At 49.9% G+C, this 26,926-nt stretch overlaps 1 protein-coding gene across 3 annotated transcripts in view; it reads right to left on the bottom strand.

Moving 5' to 3' along the window:
- Nucleotides 1–3,250: 3,250 nt before the first annotated feature.
- The window catches only part of HORMAD1 (HORMA domain containing 1), a 49,366-nt gene continuing 25,690 nt past the window's right edge, over nt 3,251–26,926 (bottom strand). Inside the window, exons 11-14 of one of the 3 annotated variants that reach the window (XM_066605965.1) lie at nt 20,270–20,337; nt 18,161–18,241; nt 7,531–7,632; nt 3,251–3,458 (exon numbers count right to left, since the gene is read on the bottom strand). In XM_066605965.1, coding sequence (XP_066462062.1) covers nt 3,372–3,458; nt 7,531–7,632; nt 18,161–18,241; nt 20,270–20,337 — 338 coding nt within the window. In that variant the 3' untranslated portion in view covers nt 3,251–3,371. The remainder of the gene's footprint in view (nt 3,459–7,530; nt 7,633–18,160; nt 18,242–20,269; nt 20,338–26,926) is intronic. The other 2 variants (XM_066605966.1, XM_066605967.1) reach the window with 2 other exon arrangements.

Genomic DNA, 26,926 nt, shown 5'->3' with positions numbered 1-26,926 from the left:
CATTTAAAGAGACCCGGATGGATGAACACAGAACTTGTACACATGTTACAGAGGAAGAAAAATATGTTTATCAAATGGAAAGAGGGGGAATATCTAATGAAGGATGTCCAGTTCTGGGCACCCCACTTTAAAAAAGACATAGACAAACTGGCCGTAAATCATAATGTCTTAAGACGTCAGACAGTGGATTGGAAAGGGTTAATAGCTGCCTACAAATATCTGAAGGGCTGTTACAGTGCAGAGGGATCAGCCCTATTCTCATCTGCAAAAGGAAAGACTAGAAGCAATGGGATGAAACTGAAAGGGAGGAGACACAGATTAGATATTAGACAGTGGGGGATCAATGAGTGGAACAGGTTGCCACGGGAGGTGGGGAGTTCTCCTGCAATGGAAGTGTTCAGTGGCCGGACGGACATCTGTCTGGGATGATTTAGTGATCCTGCACTGAGCAGGGGGTTGGACCCGATGACCCTGGAGGTCCCTTCCAACTCTACCATTCTAGGATTCTATGAACTTAGCCTAACGAACAAACTTTTTTTTTTTTTTACAAACTTTCACCTTCATATAAAAAGAAACACAAATTAGAAAAATAAATATTTGGCTTCAACGTATACGTAATGAGCTGTATAATAAAGGAATTGAACACACTATTTATTCTGCATGGCAAAAAAAAGGAACAAAAAACTGAGCCAAAATACATATTTATATATTTCACTTCCCAGAACACTCTTTAAGGCCTCTTGCACACGGGCGGGTCGGACCCCGCATGCAGAATTCTCGCAGCTTACCTCTTTGCCGGTCTTCTCCTTTGCTGCGAATGTGCCAGCCTGAGCGCTGGCGCACATGCGCGGTACAGAGGACACCGCGCCGTTGCTATGGCTGTGATCATTGCAGAATGGCTGTGGGACAGACGGCTTCCAATGACTTGAATGGAGGCCAGGCGTGCGTAGCCCGCACAAAATCACAGCATGCTACGATTTCTCCCCCGCGAGTGGAAATCACAATCAATTTCCACCCGTGGGCAGGAAATCACGTATTCTCATAATATACATGCTATGGGGGGGATTTGCTGCAGAATCCGGAGGCAGAATCCCACTCCAGATTTTGCAGTGCAAATCCGCCCGTGTGCAGGAGGCCTAAAAGTCACCAAAAAAGCCATATGCACCCCAAGATGGTAACAATAAAAACTACAGCTAATCACGCAAAAAATAAACCCTCACAGAGCTCCATAATGGGAAAGTATAAAAAATGATGGGTCTTCAAATGCGCAAAAGTGGAAAAGTGCAAAAAAAAATATATAATTTTGGTATTGCTGTGATTGTACCAACACGCCGAAGAAAATGTATCCCGTTATTTATGCTGCATTATTAACGCTGTAAAAAAAAAAAAGGACAAAATTGATGGTTTCTCTCCAGACCCTCAAAAAAATTCATAAATATCTTATAATAGATGACATGTGCTGTAGGAGTGCAGTACACAGAAGGACCTGTAGGGGGCTGCAGACAGGCATTCTGGTGCCTGAGATGAGTGACAGGAGCTGCATCAAGAACTAGAAGCCTGAAGTCCGGTCTGGGCCCGTCACATGTCTGACAGAGGCGGGCGCCCTCTAGATGCCCTGGGTGGGGGATGGTTACGGAGACCCTGTGGGTTGTGGAACCCGAGTCTGTGTGTGTTTCAAGTGATTGTTGTGATGTGGAATAAAAGCTGGTAGAAGCCAGAGACTTTTCAAATGACCGATTCTCTGCAGACTTTATGCACATGGTGCCCATTACTGCAGAAAGGCAGACGGCGATCTGAATAGCGAGTACCAGCAGGTTGCCCCGGTACCCAGCATGCATGCTGTGCTTTACTAGGACTAGTGAAGGAAGGCAGTATTACTTTATAGGTTCACCCTGCCGACCGGACAACCCCTTTAAGGAGAGAGAATGATTTACACCCGGCCCCCCCCTAATATCTGATGGTTGGGGTTCTGACCAGGTGGATAAAGGCCCTGCTGTTTGTTCCCCCAGCGTGATGCTTCAGTCCTCTGGGGGCGTATTCACACGGCTGATAACCCCACATCAGTTCCATCCACCTTGTACGGGTGCAGAGCCGTCCATTTGAATGGTTTCATGCACACCGGCGGTTTTTCCCTTGGACCGATACTCTGCATGTCCAGTTCTTGTGTATCTCACATGGGGATCTGTATGGTGCGGTGTCCGACACACGGATGGCGTGTCTGTGCTGTGCATTACCAGCGGTGCTCCAGAATCTGGGGTACAACAGGCATCGCCTGGGTAAACTACCCCCTCCATGGGACTTTTGTTAAGACGTTTCAGTCCAGTGAATGAAGTCCGTGTTTTTGTGCATTGACCCGGGATGGAGATGGATGGCAGGGAACCCCGTCTGTTGTCATGAATATATACCCATGGAGCTGCTGGCATTATACAGGGTGCAGCCAAGAAGCCGATCCAGCGCTGGATCTATATACCTGAGATAACAATACCGTACATGACTAGCATGTCATGGATGTGCTACATGATGGTGCGGAGCAACTGGATGACTTCCTGCATGATCTGCCCCCTATCATAGCAGGAGCAGACCTCTTACAGTACTCCTTCCTCACTTCAGTCCTAGCAGCGGTCCTACCGGGACTGGCGAGAGCCGCTGGAAGCTTCCCACAGGCTACTCTTCAGCTGTGCAGTTGGGTTTTACTCTCTCTTAGGGTGCATTCACATGAGAGCGCGTCGCGGGTGGGACTTGCATTGCAAAGAGGCCACAACACAAAACTGAAACCCAAGTTCCCGGGCCCCATGGGGCCAATGCTCCGTACCATCATGTAGCGCATCCATGCCTTCCTATTCAAGAACCCTCAATAGAGAACACCAGTATTGGGATATAGGGCTGGATGGGGCTTTTCGTCTGCACCCTGTATACATTAGTGACAGGCCCAAAGCTTTAGACTACTGCCTGTTCTTCATCACAGCACTTCTGTTCTCCATTAACCCTTCTGACACGGTGTAGACTTACATCACCATCCCCATCAACGTGCACAAGTATAGGGATGTGAGCTCTGATGCGGACGGCTCTCTAAACACACGAGGATGTATTAGGACAGAGTACGGCCACCGAGGGTTTGCATGGGAACCCTGACATCTTCTATGGTCAGCACTTTTGGCTCTTTTTTTGCCACCCCACCAGTTTTTCATGCTTTTTTCCGGAGTCTTTTGCTCTCAGATGGACACACGCAGCAGGCGACTTCATGGAACAACAGCAGGAACCTCTTTTTAATTCATTTAGACATGAAGGTATTTCAACTAACAAATAAACATTGCCACCAAACTGTGTAGAAGTGAACGTGTTGGGAACCTGATGGGGGAGGGGCAGATCCTTTATATGGGATCCTTTGGCTCGCTGAACCGTTTTCTCTTCGGGACAGAAGGTTCATCTTGACTGCAGGAAAACTCCAAAGCCTGAGTCTGCAAGAGAGAGAAGGAATCCGTTACCATTGTGTGCCGGCCATCGTCTACACACTGCGGGGACGTACACACAACTAGTCCGGGAGGCTTCCCTATTAGTCACTGCCAGATAATGGCTGTCATGTAGGTATATCTGTACCAATCACAGTACTGGATGCCAATGTCAGACATCTTCTACAGCCAGTATTTTACAGCTCAGGCTTTGTACACTGTTGACAAAAGTATTGGGACCCCCCCACCAACCCTGTGCTGTCAGGTGAAGGGGATCTGCAATTCAGATGTGTCATTGGGTATAAAGGAGAGGATCCCACATCATATCAGATGCCCCCAGGGGTAGAGCTGACAACGGGGTCTAGTGGGGGGATGTCACCAGGTGCAGAGCTGACAACGGGGTCTGGTGGGGGGATGTCACCAGGTGTAGAGCTGACAACGGGGTCTGGTGGGGGGATGTCACCAGGTGTAGAGCTGTCCATGGGGTCTGATGAGGAGGATGTCACCAGGTGTAGAGCCGACAACGGGGTCTGGCGGGGGGATGTCACCAGGTGTAGAGGTGACAACGGGGTCTGGTGGATGGATGTCATCAGGTGTAGAGCTGACAACGGGGTCTGGTGGGGGGATGTCATCAGGTGTAGAGCTGACAATGGGGTCTGGTGGGGGAATGTCATCAGGTGTAGAGCTGACAACGGGGTCTGGTGGGGGATGTCACCAGGTGTAGAGCTGACAACGGGGTCTGGTGAGGGATGTCACCAGGTGGAGAGCTGACAACGGGGTCTGGTGGGGGAATGTCATCAGGTGTAGAGCTGACAACGGGGTCTGGTGGGGGGATGTCATCAGGTGTAGAGCTGACAACGGGGTCTGGTGGGGGGATGTCACCAGGTGTAGAGCTGACAACGGGGTCTGGTGGGGGGATGTCACCAGGTGTAGAGCTGACAACGGGGTCTGGTGGGGGGATGTCATCAGGTATAGAGCTGACAACGGGGTCTGGTGGGGGGATGTCACCAGGTGTAGAGCTGACAACGGGGTCTGGTGGGGGATGTCATCAGGTGTAGAGCTGACAACGGGGTCTGGTGGTGGGATGTCACCAGGGGTAGAGCTGACAACGGGGTCTGGTGGGGGGATGTCACCAGGTGTAGAGCTGACAACGGGGTCTGGTGGGGGAATGTCATCAGGTGTAGAGCTGACAACGAGGTCTGGTGGTGGGATGCGTCTGGTGGGGGGATGTCACCAGGTGTAGAGCTGACAACGGGGTCTGGTGGGGGGATGTCACCAGGTGTAGAGCTGACAACGGGGTCTGGTGGTGTGATGTCACCAGGTGTAGAGCTGACAACGGGGTCTGGTGGGGGGATGTCATCAGGTGTAGAGCTGACAATGGGGTCTGGTGGGGGAATGTCATCAGGTGTAGAGCTGACAACGGGGTCTGGTGGGGGATGTCACCAGGTGTAGAGCTGACAACGGGGTCTGGTGAGGGATGTCACCAGGTGGAGAGCTGACAACGGGGTCTGGTGGGGGATGTCACCAGGTGTAGAGCTGACAACGGGGTCTGGTGGGGGGATGTCACCAGGTGTAGAGCTGACAACGGGGTCTGGTGGGGGGATGTCACCAGGTGTAGAGCTGACAACGGGGTCTGGTGGGGGGATGTCACCAGGTGTAGAGCTGACAACGAGGTCTGGTGGTGGGATGCGTCTGGTGGGGGGATGTCACCAGGTGTAGAGCTGACAACGGGGTCTGGTGGGGGGATGTCACCAGGTATAGCGCTAACAACGGGGTCTGGTGGGGGGATGCGTCTGGTGGGGGGCATCGCCTACTCTGTGGCAATACTTTGGTACAGCTCCGTTTCTTCCCCAACATGTCCTATCTTTGGGTGTTCCCTCGGAGCGCCTCATCCATTGTTTTCAATGGAACTAGGACAGCATCGCACAGCCTGCATGGTGCACACAAGTGCGATGTGATGCGAGGTTTACCCATTGAAAACAATGGTAAACACACCGTGCTCCTCCGCCGTGGCTAGAAGCATGCTGCCATGGCCCAAATGCTTCTAGAAGATGTCAATGCAGCGTCTCAAGCTTTTATGTAAAAACTTCTAATAAAGGAACAAGACTTTCTGCACTACACTCCTGGCTATATCACTGATAGTAAAGCCTTCAGCTGGTCAAACCCGCAGTAAGCCAGACCCCGGCAGAAGCCCCCACCAGCAGCAGCGCAGCTCTCTGGAAGCCCATCAGCAGACTGCGGGGCTCATCCCTCCTTCTTTTCCGTAATATAGCAGTTAAATTCTGCAGCTGATTCGCAATTAAAGGCGCGGCCAGATCTGCACATTTCGGAGTGGCTTCAGTCCCTGCGGACGCTCTGCCCGCAGTGACTTCACTGCATGTGAGGGAGGCCTAAGGCTGCTATTACAGGAGCGCTGGCGGCTTCCTGACAACTGTCTGAAACTACAAGCACAGATGCAGCCTGGCAATTAGTACTATTACGTGAGCGTGAACGGCGTCCATGTCATAGCAGTCGAAGAGTTAAATAAAGCAGAATCTAATGATAGAGATGGCAGCCGTCCAGAAGGAGTTAACGAGTTGTAAGAAATGCTTAGAGTTGTTTCTATGTAGCGCCTTGTTTCTACACGCAGTTCTCCATTAAGGCGTCAATAGCTGAAAACAAAGTAGTCGTTTCACATAACCGCATTACGGGCCAAAACCAACATAAATAGGTGAAAGGGATGCAATCCGTCCACAGGAACCTCATGTGTTTGTCTCCATAGCTCCACAACGTGTCCATACAGATCAGTCCTCACCACCGGCAGACAGGCCATGGGCGGAGGATATCCTATAGAGCGACTGTGCTAGTATGGAAATCCTGAAGACCTGAGCTGCGGGGGGGCGAGAGGAAGCGCCGATAGAGACCTTCAGCATTAAGGATATGCCGTGTCTGATATGTGCTGGAGTGGTGTCTGACCTCTGTGACCTTACTTGTCAGCTACAGGAACAGCCTTAGGGCTTATTCACATGAGCGGATATCAGACGCCGGCCGCTATACACACAGATCACACAGGCGTATTCCCGCGGCGTAAAAGCACCCGGCTGGCCAATATAGCGCCGGAGCCTTTTACGCTGGGCAGGAAGGACAGTCCTGGAATTATCTCTCTGCCCAGAATATGTCGGCCGATGCATAGACTCCTATAGGAGCCAATGACAGCGGCGGGAGAAGGGAGGTATGGGGGCTGTTTGCAATGGCAGGAGAAGAGATGTAGGCGGAGCTAAGCTCTGCCCCTCCCATTGCTGGCTGCAGACAAGGGGTGACAGCTTAGCTTCCCCCTCCTATTACAAACAGCCAGAGGGGAGGAAAGGGGGAGACAGCTAAGCTAAGCTGTCTCTCCCCACCAAATGGCATTGCGGCCTCGGCGTATATGCACTGGGCCTGGGCCGTCTCAACGAGATTAGCGCACCCGTTCATGCATTTTTACGGCGCTGGCGGGCACACGTAAAAACGCCTACGACCGTGTGAAGGGCGCGTTAGGCTAACTTCACATGGCGAGTGCAATACTGAGCCATGAATCCCCCCCAATATCGCGCTGGCCAACATGTGAGCTCCCTGCGGATGCGAGGCATCTCTATGTTCTCAGTGGGAGACCTTGCATTGCGTGTGCCTAGCATGTGGTGCCATGCTGCCGCTGTGATGCGAGGGCACTAAGATAGGGCATGGCGCAATGTGTTTCCCGCATCGCAGTGCCATCGCTCATGTATGACCCTATTCAAGAGTGGGCTTCATATCCTAACCCACAATACTTGTGTGAAGCCGGCCTTGCAGGCCTTGCTCTGGCATCTCCATCGTATCCCAGGGACAGTGCAGTACCCGGCATTGCGGTTGTGCCTGGTATTCCAGCTCAGTCGTTTCACTTGGGGCTGAGCTGCTTAAAGACCATGTGACAGATTACTGTGATGGCACATGCCAGAGAAAAGGCCTTTCCAACAGTTGATGGCTGGGAGTCGGCCCCCCACAACAGGTCATCAGTATGTAGGCCAAGGGTAACCCTTGTTAGAGCTTCTCATCCCCATGTAATATCGCAGTTATATGACGTCACCTGACGGGTTATGATGGCGCTCACCTCCCTCTTGGGCTGCTGCCTTTTCTTGGCCCCTCTGGACGTCTTGCTCAGGTGTTTCTCAGTAATCGCTGCAGGTTTCTAGAAGTACAATAAATGAGTTACCTCCTGCTCGCTGCACTAACGGTGGAATCACATCCCCTGCGGGTTACAAAGCCGCCATTCCCATGAATAGAACCGATGGTTTGAATGGGTTCATTCATATTTGCGTATTTTGGTTGCGTCCCATCTCTGTGCCGTAATACTGTATTAGCGCGGCCGCGCACAGCTGTATTTGCGCACGCAGTATGCGGCGTATAGAACCCATTGACTTCAATGGCCTCAGGCTCACGGTTCTTTATTGAGCACGCATTTCACCTGCGCAAAAAACAACAACAACAACAACAACAACATGCTCTATTTTTGCGCACATTAAAGGTCCCCATAGGAGTGCACAAAACACTGTGCATACCCGCAAACAGCGGCGCCTCGCATGGCTAATTAGCCTTAGGGTGGGGGTGATTCCCCCGCCTGTGTGACCGAGCAGTGACTGCGCAATTCTGCTCAGTATTTATGCAGGCACTCCTACTCTGCACATTTACGTATGCCGTGTGCGGTTCCCCTTAAGTATATGGAGCGTGCAAAAACGCTGCACAAAAACGCATGCAATCGCATATATGTGCTGCAGCGTATTCACACAACCTGAAACCTGCGATACGCCCGTGTGAATGGATCCTGACAGACGCAGGAATGTCCCCGCAGACTAATGCTGCCCGTGTGAAAGCGCCCTCTAAGGGAGGAGAACATGGATTGTCCGGGCTTTGTCTTCCAGGCTCCCATATGGGGAAGTAGCCATTGCACAGCCCTATGTAATAAAACACATAGCAGCCGCAGAGATACGCACTTCCATGTCAGCCGCTCCCAACCAGCCACAACTGCAATGTAGCCCAGTCCTGGTGAAAAGTGTGGAGCAGCGGTGGAGCTATTAGTACTGGGTCACTTCTGCCTAATGGTCAGCGGAGGTTTAGCGGTTGGACCCCGCTGATCGTGAAGCTATAAACTATAACGCTACAACACTTGGGGTGGGGAGGGGCTGCAGAAGGAGGTGAGCAGAACAGGTACTTACTGCATCTGATGACATGAAGCACTCTGCTGCCACCTGCTGGACACTACTGATTACAGCAGTTTGCTTGGAGAAATTCTCCCTTTTTCCAGCAGCCTCCATATACATCCCCAGACGGCTTTAACCCTTTAGTGACCGGCCCACTTTGTACTTTGATTAGCTAGCAGTTTTCTTCATGCTTTACATTGTTGCACTGCAGGAGACCTAACTGGAGGGCTGCTCTTTGCGGGACGGGTTGTACTTCTAGTTGGATCGCTTTGGGACACGTAGTGTATAACTTTGTATTTAGTTTTAGGAGCGGGTGGTGGGGAACGGAATTCAAGCCTCAGACATCCCACCGTTGTTTTTACCGTAAAGTAACCTGATGACGTGATTCTCTGGACCAGCGTGACAAGACCCCGGGGATTCCCATATCTGAATCACCAGACCTGTATAGGAGGCCTTTCACACGGATTGCAGTTAGGACGCACCCAGATCCGCAGAATTCATGTCCAGATCTGCAGGTAACCTGTGGATTTGGGTGAGGAGTTTAGCGCGTCTTGCGGTGCGTCCTGCGTGCCGATTCTGGCTTGTATGGAAGGTCTACATGTGCAGAATCTCTACATACGTCTGCGGTCACACAGGGCGGAAATCCCGCGAATGATAGCAGCCAGACCGCACGGACATTCTGTGAGATTTCCATGGCAGAAAGGCAGCTTTAAAAACCCATGCCATCCGCTGCGGCATCGCCGCCTGTACTCCGCTACAGCCATCTCTCCCCATAAACAGGAGCCAGCCCACAGCGGAAACGGCGATAAGGTTGACATGCCACAGATTTGAATACCACGCCAGCTTCATCGCGGCTTGGCCGCAGCAGACTGTGCGCAGCGTGTGGAGGAGATTTTTGCAAATCGTGTCCACTTTGCTGCTTAGGCTCGGGTTTAAGATTGCCAAGGGAATTCCCGTGCCCCATGTGAACCCTAAATGTGCAGCTTAACCCCTTCATCACCAAGGCCTCTGATGCAGATCAATTCATTCTAAGGGCGCCCACCCACTGGCGTTTTCTTTCCCTGCGAAATTCGCAGCATTTTTTTCGATGCAGGGGTCTATGGGACTTGTAATGTTAAAATCGCGATCGCGCAAAATCGCAATTTACCGCGCAATCGCGATTTTGCGCGATCGGGATTTTAACATTACAAGTCCCATAGACCCCTGCAGAGAAAAAAATGCTGCGAATTTCGCAGGGAAAAAAAACGCCAGTGGGTGGGCACCCTAATGGTTAATATTCATTTGATGTTATATTTCGGGCACAGGGCTGGGACCTTTAAAGGGGTTGTCCCGCGCCGAAAGGGTTTTTTTTTTTTTTCAACCCCCCCCCGCCCGTTCGGTGCGAGACAACCCCGATGCAGGGACTTAAAAAAAAAAACAGCACAGCGCTTACCTGAATCCCCGCGCTCCGGTGACTTCTATACTTACCGGTGAAGATGGCCGCCGAGATCTTCTTCCTCCGTGGACCGCAGCTCTTCTGTGCGGTCCATTGCCGATTCCAGCCTCCTGATTGGCTGGAATCGGCACGTGACGGGGCGGAGCTACACGGAGCCTGCATTCTGCACGAGCGGCTCCATAGAAGACAGGATAAGACCCGGACTGCGCAAGCGCGGCTAATTTGGCCATCGGAGGGCGAAAATTAGTCCGAAACCATGGAGACGAGGACGCTAGCAACGGAGCAGGTAAGTATAAAACTTTTTATAACTTCTGTATGGCTCATAATTAATGCACAATGTACATTACAAAGTGCATTATTATGGCCATACAGAAGTGTATAACCCCACTTGCTGCCGCGGGACAACCCCTTTAACTTTATGCTTCATATAGAGAAATGTCTTCAGAAATGGTAAAAATTTCTAATTTTCTTCATTTTTCTATTTCTAATTTAGTGTAATAAAATGAAGAACAACCAATTTCTGAATCTTCCCTTCCGGCGGGTCACAATGCCAAACATGCAGAAGATTGTGGTGAGGATGGTGCTTATCACCACCCGCTCAGTAATGATCACTCATCTACACGTTCTTCTGTACATGTGCATCATGGCCGTACCAAATAAACCACGGCGCTTCAGAAGAGACATCAACCAACAAACAGAAAGGAGGTGGATGGAAGGTAGTAAGACATCCCTGCAGTCCAGCTCCAGTAAGGCTTCCATGCAGCGCAGCGGCTCAGGCGTTTACCATAGAGGAAAACTATTTGCAATCCACCGGGAACACAGCGGTCACCGGACATCCGGGCGTTCCATGCGGGGTGACGTTTAACCACCTACAGGCATTGTAGGGGACACAGCGGTCGCCGGACATCCGGGCGTTCCATGCGGGGTGACGTTTAACCACCTACAGGCATTGTAGGGGACACAGCGGTCGCCGGACATCCGGGCGTTCCATGCGGGGTGATGTTTAACCACCTACAGGCATTGTAGGGGACACAGCGGTCGCCGGACATCCGGGCGTTCCATGCGGGGTGACGTTTAACCACCTACAGGCATTGTAGGGGACACAGCGGTCGCCGGACATCCAGGCGTTCCATGCGGGGTGACGTTTAACCACCTACAGGCATTGTAGGGGACACAGCGGTCGCCGGACATCCGGGCGTTCCATGCGGGGTGACGTTTAACCACCTACAGGCATTGTAGGGGACACAGCGGTCGCCGGACATCCGGGCGTTCCATGCGGGGTGATGTTTAACCACCTACAGGCATTGTAGGGGACACAGCGGTCGCCGGACATCCGGGCGTTCCATGCGGGGTGACGTTTAACCACCTACAGGCATTGTAGGGGACACAGCGGTCGCCGGACATCCGGGCGTTCCATGCGGGGTGACGTTTAACCACCTACAGGCATTGTAGGGGACACAGCGGTCGCCGGACATCCGGGCGTTCCATGCGGGGTGACGTTTAACCACCTACAGGCATTGTAGGGGACATAGCGGTCGCCGGACATCCGGGCGTTCCATGCGGGGTGACGTTTAACCACCTACAGGCATTGTAGGGGACACAGCGGTCGCCGGACATCCGGGCGTTCCATGCGGGGTGACGTTTAACCACCTACAGGCATTGTAGGGGACACAGCGGTCGCCGGACATCCGGGCGGTTCCATGCGGGGTGACGTTTAACCACCTACAGGCATTGTAGGGGACACAGCGGTCGCCGGACATCCGGGCGTTCCATGCGGGGTGACGTTTAACCACCTACAGGCATTGTAGGGGACACAGCGGTCGCCGGACATCCGGGCGTTCCATGCGGGGTGACGTTTAACCACCTACAGGCATTGTAGGGAACACAGCGGTCGCCGGACATCCGGGCGTTCCATGCGGGGTGACGTTTAACCACCTACAGGCATTGTAGGGGACACAGCGGTCGCCGGACATCCGGGCGTTCCATGCGGGGTGACGTTTAACCACCTACAGGCATTGTAGGGGACACAGCGGTCGCCGGACATCCGGGCGTTCCATGCGGGGTGACGTTTAACCACCTACAGGCATTGTAGGGAACACAGCGGTCACCGGACATCCGGGCGTTCCATGCGGGGTGACGTTTAACCACCTACAGGCATTGTAGGGGACACAGCGGTCGCCGGACATCCGGGCGTTCCATGCGGGGTGACGTTTAACCACCTACAGGCATTGTAGGGGACACAGCGGTCGCCGGACATCCAGGCGTTCCATGCGGGGTGACGTTTAACCACCTACAGGCATTGTAGGGGACACAGCGGTCGCCGGACATCCGGGCGTTCCATGCGGGGTGACGTTTAACCACCTACAGGCATTGTAGGGGACACAGCGGTCGCCGGACATCCGGGCGTTCCATGCGGGGTGACGTTTAACCACCTACAGGCATTGTAGGGGACACAGCGGTTGCCGGACATCCGGGCGTTCCATGCGGGGTGACGTTTAACCACCTACAGGCATTGTAGGGGACATTCTCCATAAACATCTGGTTCATCACGATGACAGTTTGTTATATTGGGAATGTTGGAGCTTTTCCAGTGTCCCAACGTGACCAGATCTGATAATGCCAATATTTCCCATCCCGATATTCGAAGTTCCGATGGAATAATATGTGAGCCGATATAGTACTGGAGACTCCGTGACCAACCAAAGAGGGATTGGTATAGTGAAGTAGATGGAGCAGAGCTCCCCTGGCCACAAGCCCTCCAGCCATCAGTTTGGCCAAGTGCACTGGTGTGTAATACCAAGGCCATGTAGCATTCTTTATGGTTTCCACATGTCACCTACATACGAGGGCTTTATGTGTCAAATGTATAGCTTGTCTTCACTCTTTATCACTCAATTCTCGTGTCGGCTCCTCCCGTTCCCCCAGTGGGTTCATTTTTAGGGATTTTGTGTGATCATGTAGTTTCCCTTAGAAAATATCTTAAATATGTTCAGAGTGTTAAGGCAGCAGAAATGCAGCCTTAAGCTCTCAACCTGAAGGTTGCAGGTTCAATCGCCGAATGGTTCAGGTAGCCGGCTGAAGGTTGACTCAGCCTTCCATCCTTCCAAGGTCGGTAAAATGAGCCCCCAGCTTGCTGGGGGGTAAAAGATGATTGGGTAAGCCAATCACCCTGCAAAAACAGTCTGCCATGAAAACATCACAATGTGCTTGCACCAGGGGACTTTACCTTTACCTACCTCCTATCTCCATGCAATGAGCGTGTAGCACATCCAGGACCAAGGGTATGTGGTCCCTCAGGAGGACGCCCAAGGTTTCGCATGACCATAGAACGGTTTCCAGGATGTGGGTCATCGGGGAAAGGCAGGAGGGCAGAGGTAAAATTTACAAGGCGTTACAAGTAAGGATTTAGTTGAGATTGGACATGTAAATGATTCTCTATCTATATGGACCCCGTGTCTCTGACCTCCAAGTGGCAGCTTGGGAGAAATGTGTAGACATATAATAATCTAAGCCGTCCAGCGAGACCCGAACATCCTGCGCTAGCTATGCTTGTGCTCAAAGTGGGATATAGTCCGGCTCGTGGCGGTATAGATACGTCTTGTAGCTGGGGAAGAGAGAAGTAACTAGTAATTTTGGCAGATATCTCCTCTGCCCACCCAGGATACCGTGAATTCAGTTAGTTGTTGAGGTTCGCCCTGCAATGCCTTTATTGTAGGTCTACAATGACATCGGTGAGGATTCTTATGTAAGGCGGTTATGGTTGTGCCAGATATGTAATGCCCTCATGTTACCAATCAAAGGATATTTATTTTGTAAATGGAGTAATAAGTCCCTGGGGATATTAATTGGAGAGATCCGTCCAATCACTTATTGAGGATATAGGGTCGGTTAATGTCAAGCTGATGACACCTCCATATAAATGAGCGCGGGGACACCTTCAAGCAGAATATGGTCTCTCAGAGCTGATGGTTCCAATGACGGTATACAGATGAGTGGAGACAGTGGGCATCCCTGTCTGGTGCCGCTTGTGATGCGAAGTTCATCTGATGCCCTGTTTGTAAAGACTCGGACTGAAAAGCTCAGAGATGACTTTGATAAAGAATCCTCCAAAACCCACTTTGTCCAGAGCCGCAAGGGCATACAACCAGTTAATGCGGTCAAACCGGGCCGAGCAAAACTGCAGGAATCTTGGCGGGGTCAATATAATGAGCTCAGTTTATAACCCTCCTAACATTATCCTGTCGACACTTCACAAATCCCACGTGATCTTCCCCGATCAGTGATGGCACAATGGCTGCCAGTCTACAAGCTGATATTTCTGTGGATATTTCGATATCCGTATTTAGTAGTGAAGTAGGCTGGACATTTTGGGGACCATCTGGGTGTTTCCCGGTTTGGGAAGGGTAACTATCATGGCTTGCTGATTCTCTTAGGGAAGGAACGTCCAATATATTTCTTCCCCTTTCAGTCAGTGATTATGGAACGTTGTGTAGTAGGCTAGGCTTCAGGAAGCTGGTGGTCCACCAGCTAACAGGGAGTTGGTACGATCCTGCACTTCTGCTACTGGAACTGGGAACTCAAGAACTTCTTTTAGGGCTTCAGAAAGGTTCGGGAGATTGATTTTTGTAGGGATTCTTGGCTATGGTGTGTGGGCTTGGGAATACATCTTCCAAGTGATACCAGGCTGAGTAATAGTCTACAACTATCCGCTATGTCTGCTGGCTTGGTAATTACCCCTAGTAAATGTGGGATATGACATACTCTTCGGGCGAGATGCCAACAGTTCTTCGGATTTGTTATTTAGTGAGTAATATTGGGCTTTAGCGCTCTGTAGTTTCCTCTCATAATTGTGAAGTTACATCAGAGGATTTGCCTGCATTGAGAGCTCCTCCACCTTCTACAAGGTTTCTGTTTGCTTATTTAGTTGTTCATGAATTTAGAGCTCATCTTAAAGTCTGGTCTTTTGTATTTTCACATAATGACCTAACCTAATAAACAACCTGCTAATATAAGCGTTATGAGCGTTCTATAAAACACAGGGGGTTCGTTGAGGGGGACATGTTCGCTTAAAGGGGTTGTCTCGCGGCAGCAAGTGGGTCTATACACTTCTGTATGGCCATATTAATGCACTTTGTAATATACATCGTGCATTAAATATGAGCCATACAGAAGTTATACACTTACCCCCTCCGGTGCTGGCGTCCCCGTCTCTATGGCGCCGACTAACGCTGTCTTCTCCTTCCATTAGACGCGCTTGCGCTGTCTGGTCTTCTGCTCTGTTGAATGGGGCCACTCCGGCGTGCTCACGCCGCACATGTCTTCTGCGCATACCCAGACCAGCTCTCCGGCGCGAGCACGCCGGAGCGGCGCCATTGAACAGAGCAGAAGACAGCACAGCGCAAGCGCGTCTAATCCAGGGAGAAGGCAGCTTTAGTCGGCGCCATGGAGACGAGGACGCCAGCACTGGAGGAGGTACGTGTATAACTTCTGTATGGCTCATATTTAATGCACGATGTAAATTACAAAGTGCATTAATATGGCCATAAAGGAGTGTATAGACCCACTTGCTGCTGCAGGACAACACCTTTAAGTTTCTGTTACCATGCGGTGGCTGCAGGTCCTCCTGGATGCGCGGCGAGCGTTCTTCATTGAGGTCGATGCGTCTGAGGTGGGGGCGGGGGCTGTATTGTCTCAGGAGATCAGCAGGAGATCTGGGTATAGTCCATGTGCGTTCTTCTCCCGGAAGTTCAGTTCGGCGGAGCGTAACTACGACGTGGGTAATCGTGAGTTGTTGGCGATTAAGTGGTGACGCCACTCTTCTGGAGTCACCATCTTGAGGGGGCAAGGCATCCCATTACTGTATATACTGATCATAAAAACTTGGTATATCTCGCCAATGCTAAGAGACTCACAGCTCGTCAGGCCAGGTGGGCGTTGCTTTTTGCCAGGTTTAACTTCGTCGTTACATATATTCCAGGGGAGCAGAACGTGAAGGCAGACACCCTTTAACGGAGTTTCAGCTCGCCGGAAAGTGAGACAGTGGCTCCCGAGAATATCCTGGCACCTGGGGTGGTGGTGGCAGCTGTAGAATCTGATCTCTTCCTCATCTACGGAGTTGTCAGCAGGATACTCCTTCGGGGGGTGTCGGAGGGCAAATGGTTTGTGCCAGAGACCTAACGTCTCAGAGTCATTGAAGAGTCTCACTCATCTGTTCTCGCAGGCCATCCGGGGGTTCAGGGGACTCTGGATCTTTGTTCTAGGGACTACTGGTGGCCAGGCATGTCTCAGGAGATCCGCGACTTTGTTAAGGGATGCTCTGTCTTTGCACACTGTAAAAGTCGTCGTCCGGAGGGGCCTCTGAGACCATTACCGGTGCCTTCTCGTCTGTGGCCGCATGTATCGGTAGATTTTATCACCAATCTACCTGAGTCTCAGAAGTTCACCACTATCCTAGTTGTTGTAGACCGTTTCTCACAGATGGCTCATTTCGTGGCGTTAAAGAAGCTTCCTTCTGCGATGGAATTTTCCAAGATTTCTGTAAAAGAAATCATTTCCCTACATGGGGTTCCCGAGAACATTGTATCAGATCGCGGTGTTCAGTTTGTTGCACAGTTTTGGCGAGCCTTCTGTAGAAACCTGGGAACGTGGCTTTCCTTCTCCTCAGCATTCCACCCGCAGACTAATGGTCAGACGGAGCGGAAGAACCAGGATTTAGTGCAATATTTACAGTTGTTTGCTAGCGAGAAGGCTCGTCAGTGGGCAGAGTTCCTGCCGTTGGCAGAGTTTGCACTAAACAACCGCACTTGGTCTTCCACTGGGGTGTCTCCATTCCTTTGCGTATATGGTCAGCATCCTCGCTTCCTTACAGCTATTTCTACTCCGTCTGCCTGTCCTGCAGCTGATGTCGCCACAGGGGGTATGGAATGAAGTACAGAAGAACCTGGAAGCACCGGGGCACCGTATGCAGTTGCGTAGTGGGAGGAGTCTGTCAGTATCTGGACCTTACAGGATGGGACAGAAGGTATATTTGCCTTCTAGAAATCTCACATTGAAGGTTCCGTCTTTGAAACTGCCGCCACTTTACGTGGGTCCTTTTGTCATCACGCGGGTAGTAAATCCGCTCGCTTATGAACTGGGTTTGCCAGCTCCATGGAGGGTTCTAAGGGTTTTCATAAGTTATTATTGAAACCTTTTGTCCTTTCCCTTTTCGGTCCCTAGCGAGAGTAGGGATTGCCGCCCAGTTGCCCGCCTTCGGTTAGCCAGGAGTGGAGCCAAGTAGGCAGGGACAGGGGTTGTGGGTGAGATCTAGGGCACCCGGGCTGGCGTATCAAGGGTAGTATACCGTAACAGCGACTTTGTAGCGCTACAAAATCACGGTATTGATTCGAGACGACGCAGCGATATCGCACGGACCAGCGATGCAATATCACTGCGACTTTCTAGTGGCGATGCTGTGCTGCCCGTGTGGAGGCCTAAAATGTCTCAACTAGAGGCACCCGTCAGTGTTTAGCAGCTCGCTGCTACTGAACTCCCTCCCCCTCCTTTTTTCTGATGGCTCCCAATGGAATCTATGGAGCCTCCAGCGTTCTTCAGTTCAAGGATAGGGCAAGACCTATATTTTTCTGCAGAAAGAAACTTCGGTCGCTGAAATATCGCGTTTATGTGCTTCATCTGTCTGAATACATTGGAAACCATTGGCTCCGATGGTCACTAATGTTTTTGCGCGGCTAAACTGCATCATCTCTGTGAAAGAGGCCGGTGATGACGCGTTAATTGCAAAGGACTATATTATGAGGGATCTAGTGATGAGAGCTTGTCAAAGCCGGCAGCTGCTTGAAGGATTTGGTTCTCCCCCAGAGACGGGGCTTCGGGTCATAACAATCTTTGATTCTAAGAGACATGGTTTTTTTCCCATTTCGCATTCCACCGGCGATATGTAGAATATAGTTCATACATTTTGCTTTATGGAAGTATCAATACTGAAGGCGAAGCAGAATAATTCAGATTCATTCAGCTAACACTCATTCATTGATTGTGGTAATAAGCTTTCTCTCATTGTTATGGCTTTTACTGACTGCACCAACCGTGTCTAGAAGGATCCGCCCACTTCTGGTCTTGCATCCATCAATCGCGGAGCTGGAAGCGGCCTGCACTGACACATTATTCTAGGGAAACAACAATAGTGAAGATTTATTGGAAATCGGCCAGTGTAGGAGAAAACCTGTACAGCCACAAGGATCTGCCCAGCATGCAGGGATGAACTGTAGGCACTACTAGGCAGGCCACTCCGGGCAGATTTGTATCTGTTCATTCACTAGGTAGCTCTCCGCCTGGTATATAGAAGTCGCCCAGCGTTACCTCGCTTAGGTAGTTATTTCTGTCTGAAACTCACGGCCTCTCTTTCTCAAATGGTCATGTGATCTCCGTTCTGACCAGCTCAGACTTACTGGGGGCATGTGTTTCCAAATGTTTACAGTGTGAGTGATGCTGTTACATGGATCTACCACAGACGAACACTGGCACTCCTATCACGGTTACTGATGATGATCACACAGGTATAATAGAGGAGATCACAGCTCATCCTCCTCTGTTGCTTATTTAGATGAATATAGAAGGTAATATTTAAACTGTCCCCCCAGTAGGCAGAAATGGTATAGCGTAAGTTAATGCTGCACTGATGCATCCTGGGATAGATGTGAAACTGAAAGTGAAAAATCTCACTCTCCAGATGGTGCCTAATAAGTATCAGACAGGGGGCAGCACTGCAGGGAAGTGGCTGCAACACACAGATGAGGCCTCAGAGTGTGACAGACAATCAGGTGAGGGGGCAGAAATGTGTTTTTGTCAGAGTGGCCCTTTGATGTAGGAATAACCCTTAAAGCCCCATCGAAGACTTGTCTGGGCTAACAGAGTCCCTGTGACATGGTAAATCTTTCCGATGCTTCAAACTAAAAGCTATAAATAAAAGATTTAGTTTTTCTATTCTTTATCTTATTTTCTTGCTTGTTTAGTAGTTTTCTTATTTATTCATTGTCCATTAAGGGTTTGAATCATTTAAGCTCTGTGGTCTGAGCCCTATGTTTGCTGTATACACTGGGAAATGTCAAACATATCCATGGGCGCTCCATCCACCTGATGGAGGCCAAGAGTGTGTCCTTTCAGGTATATATTGATATACCATTTCCTCAACTATACATAAGAAGGTGTGTGCCCTATACAGAAGGCCACGTCGCACCTTTTGTTTATTTTACTATTGATGTCAATGGATGAAGTGTAACAATATAATCCTTTTGTAATAAGCAGGTATTGCTGTATCAGCAAATCTCTCCAACATACATGCCACTGTTAGGCCTCCTGCAGACGGCCGGGTCGGATCCTGCTGCCAGAATTCTCGCGGCTGTGCCCCTGCAGTTCCCACCGCGGCTCACCTGCTCCGCCGTCTCCTCCGCTCTATGTGCCGGCTGCGGCCCAGCCAGCACATGCGTAAGAGCAGAGCCGGCCCATCAGCCGTGACGTTTCTCTGCGGGCCTCTGCAAAGCTCGCACAAAAATAGGAAATGCCGCGATTTGTTTTCTGCGTGTGTTTTCACGCGGTCAAATCGCAGCTATCTGCATAGGATGGCATTATGTAATGCAATCCTATGGCAGTGGGCACGGGCGGAAATCCTGCGGGGAATCCCTCTGTGGAATTTCCGCTTGTGTGCAGGAGGCCTTAATACGGTGCTGCACCCCGAAGTGCAAAGTTGTATCATCTAATGATCCACTGCGATTTACTCCATAGGTTGGACTGTTAGTTACATCTTTCCTCCTATGTATTACAGCTACTTCTGTACTACTAGTAGCCAAGGCAGCACAGAAAGGTTGTGGTGTTTGGCTAATGGGAGTACAGCTTTACTGTCTAAGGCCTCCTTCATACGGGCGCTGTGGGCACGCATGAGGCGTATATTCACATGAACGATTGCCTGGCGTGCTAACTACGCGCACCTAACAAGTTTAGAGACTCTGCACCACCAGACATGTAAATGAGAACTGACCCCAACTGTCACGGTCACAGAAATCTATGAGCGTTACCATCCAGTTCAGTAAACTCCACCATCGGACCAGGACACGTCCGTAATAGAGTCGCACACGTGTGCTTGAGGTATGTTCATGTGAAACTGGGCATTAGATGATATGCGAGAAATGGCGCAGTACCTGGGAACTCTGACTGGCCGCGCTCTCAGACTTGATGCTTTTCTCTTCTTGACTAGAAAGGTTGAGTTCTGCAAATATAGAGTTTATATATATATATAGCATCAGAAACGTAGAGACAGATTTGGACCAAGACTTAGGGCGCCTCCGCAATGCGAGAGTGAGTGAAAATACAAGATTATGAAACCAATGGTTTTTAATGATTTCCTTCAAATTTGCGATGTTTTCAATCATCCGATGTTGCGATAAAAAAAAATGGTGGCGTGTCCTTTCTTTCTGCGTTTTTCCCCCATGTTTACCTGTGGAGCCTTCTTTTTATCGCATCGCAAAGCCCGAACTCTTGATTTTCTTGAGTTGTGATGCGTTTTTAACATTAAAAAAGTCCTATTGACTTTTGTGCTAAAGAAGAAAAAAAATCGCAAGTGGCAGCGATGTTTTTGTGAGAAAAAGCAGCACTGAGGCTCAAAAATCACGGGAAAAAAGTTGCAATTTTGTGGCAATTTTCTTGCAGCGATATCGTGATCGCTAGTGTGAAGGCGTTCTTACAGGGGCTGGAATTAGCTCAGAATACGCACCGACACCCGCTGCGGAGGACCACGCCACAATCCACAGGGCTAATCACAGATTGTGAGGCAGAATCGCGGGCAGATGTAAGCCGTTTCCCATCCGCAGATTTTACGGCGTGTTGCAGTGCATTTTGCAGACTAATTCTGCCCGCATGAAAACCCCTCATCTTATTCTGTTGCTTTACAGGAAAACCCCATTGACTTCAATGAAATTCTTTTGATGACAAAGGCCCCCTTCCCATCAGAAAGCTCTTTCTTTATCTGGGCACAACCTGCTACGCCATCAAGTGAGGAAACAGAAATGAAAGGGGTTTTCCAGCCCAAAGCTACTAATTACCTTTCCTCAGGACAGCTGATCACTAGCAGATCGGTGGAGGTCCGCTACCCAGATCCGCACACCATGGCTTATGGGCAGGAGCTTGCAGCCGGACGGTAGCTTTGATAAGGTGCCCCCAGTGGCTGGTATGGTCATGGCTTCTCTACCTTTCCCTTCCCTCTACTACCATCCTGGACCACTGCAGGACCACCAGTATTTTGAGACCCCTGCCTAGCTGTAAGATTCTTCCCATCGGCGGACTGGTGGGGGATCCAGGCGACAGACAGAAGCTGATCTGCTATTGATGACGTATCTTGGGGAGAGCTCCTCAATCCCTTCGGACCGGAGAACCCCTTTAATTGGATTGCGGTAGAATACTTTTCTCAGAATTTTTTTTGATAATGTTTGTACGCTATTTTTGAACTGTGATTTTTATTAGTAAAGGTCTGAGGTTTATAACAGTGCAGTCGGCAGAAGAACTGAGTCACAATGTCATCAGTGCCATACAGAGCTGGACGCGATTATATAGATTGGAGGGAGAGAGAAGAAGACGTAAAACAAGCTGCTGTACGATCCTCGCTTCCGCGTTCTGGTCCAGAATACGAACGGCCGGGGCCTAGGGAGAGTGTGGGTGAGGGCAGGGATGGAGGAAGGGGGCTCCTGAGACAAGGGCAGGGGTGAACGCTACAAAGGAGAGAGTGTATTCTAGCCATGGAATCCATATTCTCAAAGCTTTTCCATGTCTGTCAGCTACAATAGAGGTCCGTTTTCCATTTATTAGCTACTAGGGAAGCTTTGCTAGTAGCCTCACAGGGGTTTATTGCGCATATTATGGCCTGTGACTGAATATCTTAGGGAGTAAACCTGAATCCATAGTCTTTTGACCCGAGGACAGGACCACCAAACGTGGAGCATATGCCCTGCACCCTCGGAAACAATTGGGAGGATGTCCGGGTATTGCGTGGGCCACTCTGTCGGGGGTTATAGGATTATAAAGGAGGTTTCTAACATTAATCTATTTCTGCCGCTGCTGTTAGTAGACTCCCACATCTGGGTCCAGTCCTCTTCTGAAAGCCTTTCACCTAGGTCCCTTTCGCCACGTAAGGTAATTGTGTACGATAGGGGGAATGCACCAATCCTGAGTAAACTTGTGAAATGAGGCCTTTTGCGCGTTGGTATTTATAGCGATACCTTTCAAATGGGGATAAAATCAATGGAGAGCGCGTATTCCTATGAAGACTGGATACCAAATGTTGTAATTGTATATCGGAATACTTCAGAATGCGGTAAATTATATTTTTCATGTAAAGCAGGGAAAGAAGTGAGTCCATTTATTGAAAGCCAATGATATATTTTGGTGAGGCCACATTTCACCCATCTCTCAAATGACCGGGGCGATTCCCCTCCCAGCGGAAACATGGGATTTCGCTGGAGTGGCGTGAGAGGCAGGTGAGGGGATATTAGCTTCCCTGAATAATTTATAGAGTCCCGAATACTCAGGGAGTGACTAGTAATGGGGTTGTTGATTGGGGGCCAATGGTTGGGCGGCATCCATAAGATGGCATCAGTACTCAGGGGGTGAATTTCAGTTGCCTCTAAAGATACCCAGAGAGGGGTGTTAGTGGTGGAGTGTTGGAGAGCTAGCGGAGCCACCTGGGCCGCCTGGTAGTATTTTGAGTAGTTAGGAACTCCCAATCCTCCATTCCGTCTGTGTCTAAACAAGGTGGAGTATGATACCCTTGGAACAGAGTTGCTTCAAACAAATCAAAGGGGCATCTGCTGAAGCGTTTTCAACATATGTCCGGGTACCGGTATCAGGAGAGCTCTGAAATAGTGTAAAAGCTTGGGAAGGAGTGTCATTTTTAAGGCGTTAACCCTCCCAATCCAGGATATGTGATGTCGACTCCAATCTTCCAGGAGCAGCCTTCTTTTGCAGAGGAGGAGGATGTAAATTTGGCTCTATAAAGATGTATAGGAGTTCGTCAACTGGATGCCCATGTAGCCCAGCGAGCCCATCGCCCACTGAAAAGAAAAATTGATCTGAAGCAATGCAACCAACTCTGGGGGTAGTGTGAGGTTAAATGCCTTGGGTTTTATGTGGTTAATTGGTAAACCGGAGAGAGTCCCGAATCTTGACAGTTCTTCTATTAGGTTGGGTATGGTAGTGTGATGGGAGGAGATTAACATTAGAATATCATCTGCGAACATTGAGAGTTTGTGGTGAACCAACGCAAGCGCAATCCCTTTTAGATCAGGATTATTGCCAAGTTTAGCCAAAGGTTCCCTGGACAGGATGAAGAGTAAAGGGGATAGGGGACAGCCCCGCCGGGCCCCCCGGTGGATCGGGAGTACATCTGAGCAAAAACCCCTATATCGCACAAAGGCCTTGGGGTGGGCTTATAGTATCCTTAGCCACGAGAGGAACTCGCCACGAACCCCCCACTGTTCAAAAACTGATGAGATACGTCCAATCCAATGTGTCAAAAGCTTTGTGTATGTCTAGGGATAGTAGCGTATGTCTAGGGATAGTAGCGTATGTCTAGGGATAGTAGCATAGCTGGGATACCTCTAGTTCTACAGAGATGGGTGAGGTCGGTCACTCTTCGGATGCTATCTGGGGCCTGACGACCTGGGACAAAACCCAACCTGATCATTACCAACTAATGAAGGGAGGGCTGTGTTTAAATGCGCCACTAGGATTGCAGTGAGCAGCTTAACATCCACATTTATTAGGGAAATGGGGCGGTAATTCTGTTTATCCAAAGAGTCTCTCTGGTTTAGGTATCATGGATATTGAAGCTAAAAGGGCTGTTTGGCCAATTTGATTGCCATCTCTCATTGCATTGAAGTAATCTTCTAGGTGGGAGCACAGGATTGATGAAAATTATTTATAATATGGGGCTGAAAAACCATCTGGGCCTGGCCTTTTCTTGGTCTTCAGTGTTTTAATGGTGTTTTTCACTTCTTCTTGGGTGATTTTGGATGCGAGGATGTTAAGGAGTGATTCGTCAAGTGTAGGTAGTGTTATTTCTTGGAGATAAGAGGTGATTTGATTTAGAGGAAGGGATCGGTGCTGTGAGTACAATTTGGCTAGGAACTGCTTGAATTCTCGAGTTATTGTCATTGGGTTTGCAGTGACTTTGTTTTCGTTTGTTCGTAGTTCGTAAAAGGGGTTTAACGTTGCGGTCAGAGCGGAGTCTGCGACCGAGGGGTGTAGAGGGTTTATTAAGAATGTAATATCGCTGACGAGACCGCCGTAATTCCTGTTCTATGGAGTGAGTAAGGCAAAGGTCTAACCCGGTTCTAGCCTGGGATAACGTTTGAAGGTTGTTTTTCGATGGGTACTTTTTGGCTTCTTCTTTAAGCTGAGAGACTCACTGCTCTAATTCCAGCAGTCGTGACATGCGTTCCTGTGTTTGGAGAGTGGCTATTTGAATTAGGTGGCCTCTAATTACCACTTTATGTGCTTCCCAGAGTAAAATGGGGGATAAGGCGGACGGGCCAATAATTTGAAAGTATTATTCCAGCCGTGGCAGTAATAGGGAAACTACCTTGGGGATTGATAACATAAAGTCATTGAGAGTCCAAGTAGTGTTGCTGGGCTTAGACATCAGGGATCTACAGGTGACAGACATTGGGCTATGATCCAACCATGGGGCCGAGAGGATTTTTGACTGTATTATCTGTGGTATGAAAGTGTGAGGGATTAGGATGTGGTTGATTCTTCTGTATAGGGAATGCGGAGCTAAAAAATGAGTGTAGTCTTTAGTGGTTGGATTCAGTTCCTGCCAAGTGTCTACTAGATGGTATTGCTGAAGGAGAGATTTAAAGTTGTTCGAGATCGAATGCTGGAATAGTGGAGAAGGGGCTGTGAGAGCGGTAGAGTTCCAATCCAGATTAACGTTGAGGATGCAGTTTCAATCACCGCATAGAATAACTATGATTATTTTATTGGACTCCACCAGCTCAAAATGTTAAGTGAAATATTGGATCTGCCTGGAATTTGGAGCATAGTAGGAGACAATGGTCACTGAGAGGATGGGGGGTGTTTGGGGACCCCTCGGATGCATAGGTCTCTATGCGCCCTATTTTCAACATCTTCTAGCCTGTCATGGAGAAAATGGATCTCGTCGTGGAGCTGCTCTATCTCCTTTTCACTGAAGTCTAGGACTATGGTGGCATTGTCCATTCTATCTTCTAGTGCCATTGACCTCTAACTAAGCTAATTCATTGGAAAGTTTAGCTGTTCTTTCGGAATAACCTTGGAAAGTTCTGTTTGCAATAGCGTTTATATTTGAGCTACTAGATTCTCTAGTAGGGTGTGGGCTGAGTTTTCTGAGGGGTTATGGTTCTTTGCGTTGGAGTTTGAGGGAAGCTGTATGCCCTCCATCAACGAGAGAGATGAGTCGTCGGAAGAGATAGGGGTTGCCTGCAGTTTTGTTGACTTTTTGGCTGACTGCTGCGAGCTTTGGCTGTTTTTCTCTGCTCTGGGTTGGGCGCATGGTGTTGGGTACCAGATGTAAATAAACTGAAAGGTGCTCAGGTCGGGCTTCCGGTCAGGGTGGGGCTTCAGGTCTTTCCTAGGCAAGGACCACTACACTGCGCCGTATGTGGTTAGCGTCGCCTCAATGTGTCGTCATCTGTGAGTCTCTTTCTTAACATGCTTTAAGTGTGGTGCACTAAATTAGCAAACCGCGTATCTTGTATGGCCAAGCTGTGGCTATTTTTCCTCCGCTCTGAGAAGGAAACACAATCTTGCAGCTTAGCTTTATGCTTGATATATTAGTACAGGCCACTATGTGGCAGCAGGGACCGCTGCTAATCTATCTGAAATTATACACTTTTACAGTGTGTTCAAGACTTCCTGCACTGTACAGTAGTGGTAATACTGGGTGAGGCGTTATTCTCCGCACTGAAATGGGTATACAGCCCTGAGCAGGAAGAGGAGAGGTGTCAACAGCACACTGTAAATAGCCCAATGGTGGCTGGAGGTCCAGTCTGTACGCCAGTGGTGGATGGGTATAGAGCCCTGCACGGATTCTTGGAAGATACAGTGTGCTCCCCTTGACTAGGTCCTCAGCTGGAGGGATGGAGCTGGCTATAGCTGTTGATGAGACTGTAGTATACTGCAGCTGGTGGCCGGACAGGGTATATAGATGTTGTGTCTCTATTAATTGAGGTAATATGCAGGGTATGATCTGTCCTGCTTGTAGGCTGTGGCTCTGTGTTTCTGGGGTTCAGCCGTCTGGTGTGTGTGCTGCCGGCTCTGCTGTGCAGGGGTGTAGCAGAGCAGTAGGGGACTCACCCAGGCAGCTGGCATAGTCTTTCCTCCGGCGCTGCGCAGGTCCAGCTGCTGTGCCTCTGCTATGAAGCTATATCTTGTCTGGGTCGGCGGGTCTTCCTGATGCCCGAGGATACCTCCGGCTGCGGAGGAGTGTGGTGCTAGTCTCCTGTCTGGTCTCCGATGGAGGGCTAAGTGATCGAAGGTCCCTCTCACGTGGTCGTTTGAGCCACGTCTACCTGCCGGAGCTCTGGACACTTGCAGTGGGGGGAATGCAGCATGTGGACTGCCTCTATCCCCTCTGTGGCAGCCTACGGAAGGTTCTTAGGCTGTGTGGTAGGTGGAGTGTGACTCCTGTCGTCTGTGGTTTGCAGCATCCAGGGTCGAGCCGGCCGCAGTGGGCCTCGGGTCCCCCCACTTCACATGGCGGGTGCTCCACGGGATAACCGGTTTGTCAATCACTGCCCTGATGTTCCGGTGTGCTTAGTGAATCATTA

Source organism: Eleutherodactylus coqui, chromosome 6 (genome assembly GCF_035609145.1).
Source record: "Eleutherodactylus coqui strain aEleCoq1 chromosome 6, aEleCoq1.hap1, whole genome shotgun sequence".
NCBI classification, from domain to species: Eukaryota; Metazoa; Chordata; class Amphibia; order Anura; family Eleutherodactylidae; genus Eleutherodactylus; species Eleutherodactylus coqui.
The sequence above is the reverse complement of the archived record's forward strand: the minus strand, read 5'-3'. Positions and strand labels throughout refer to the sequence as shown.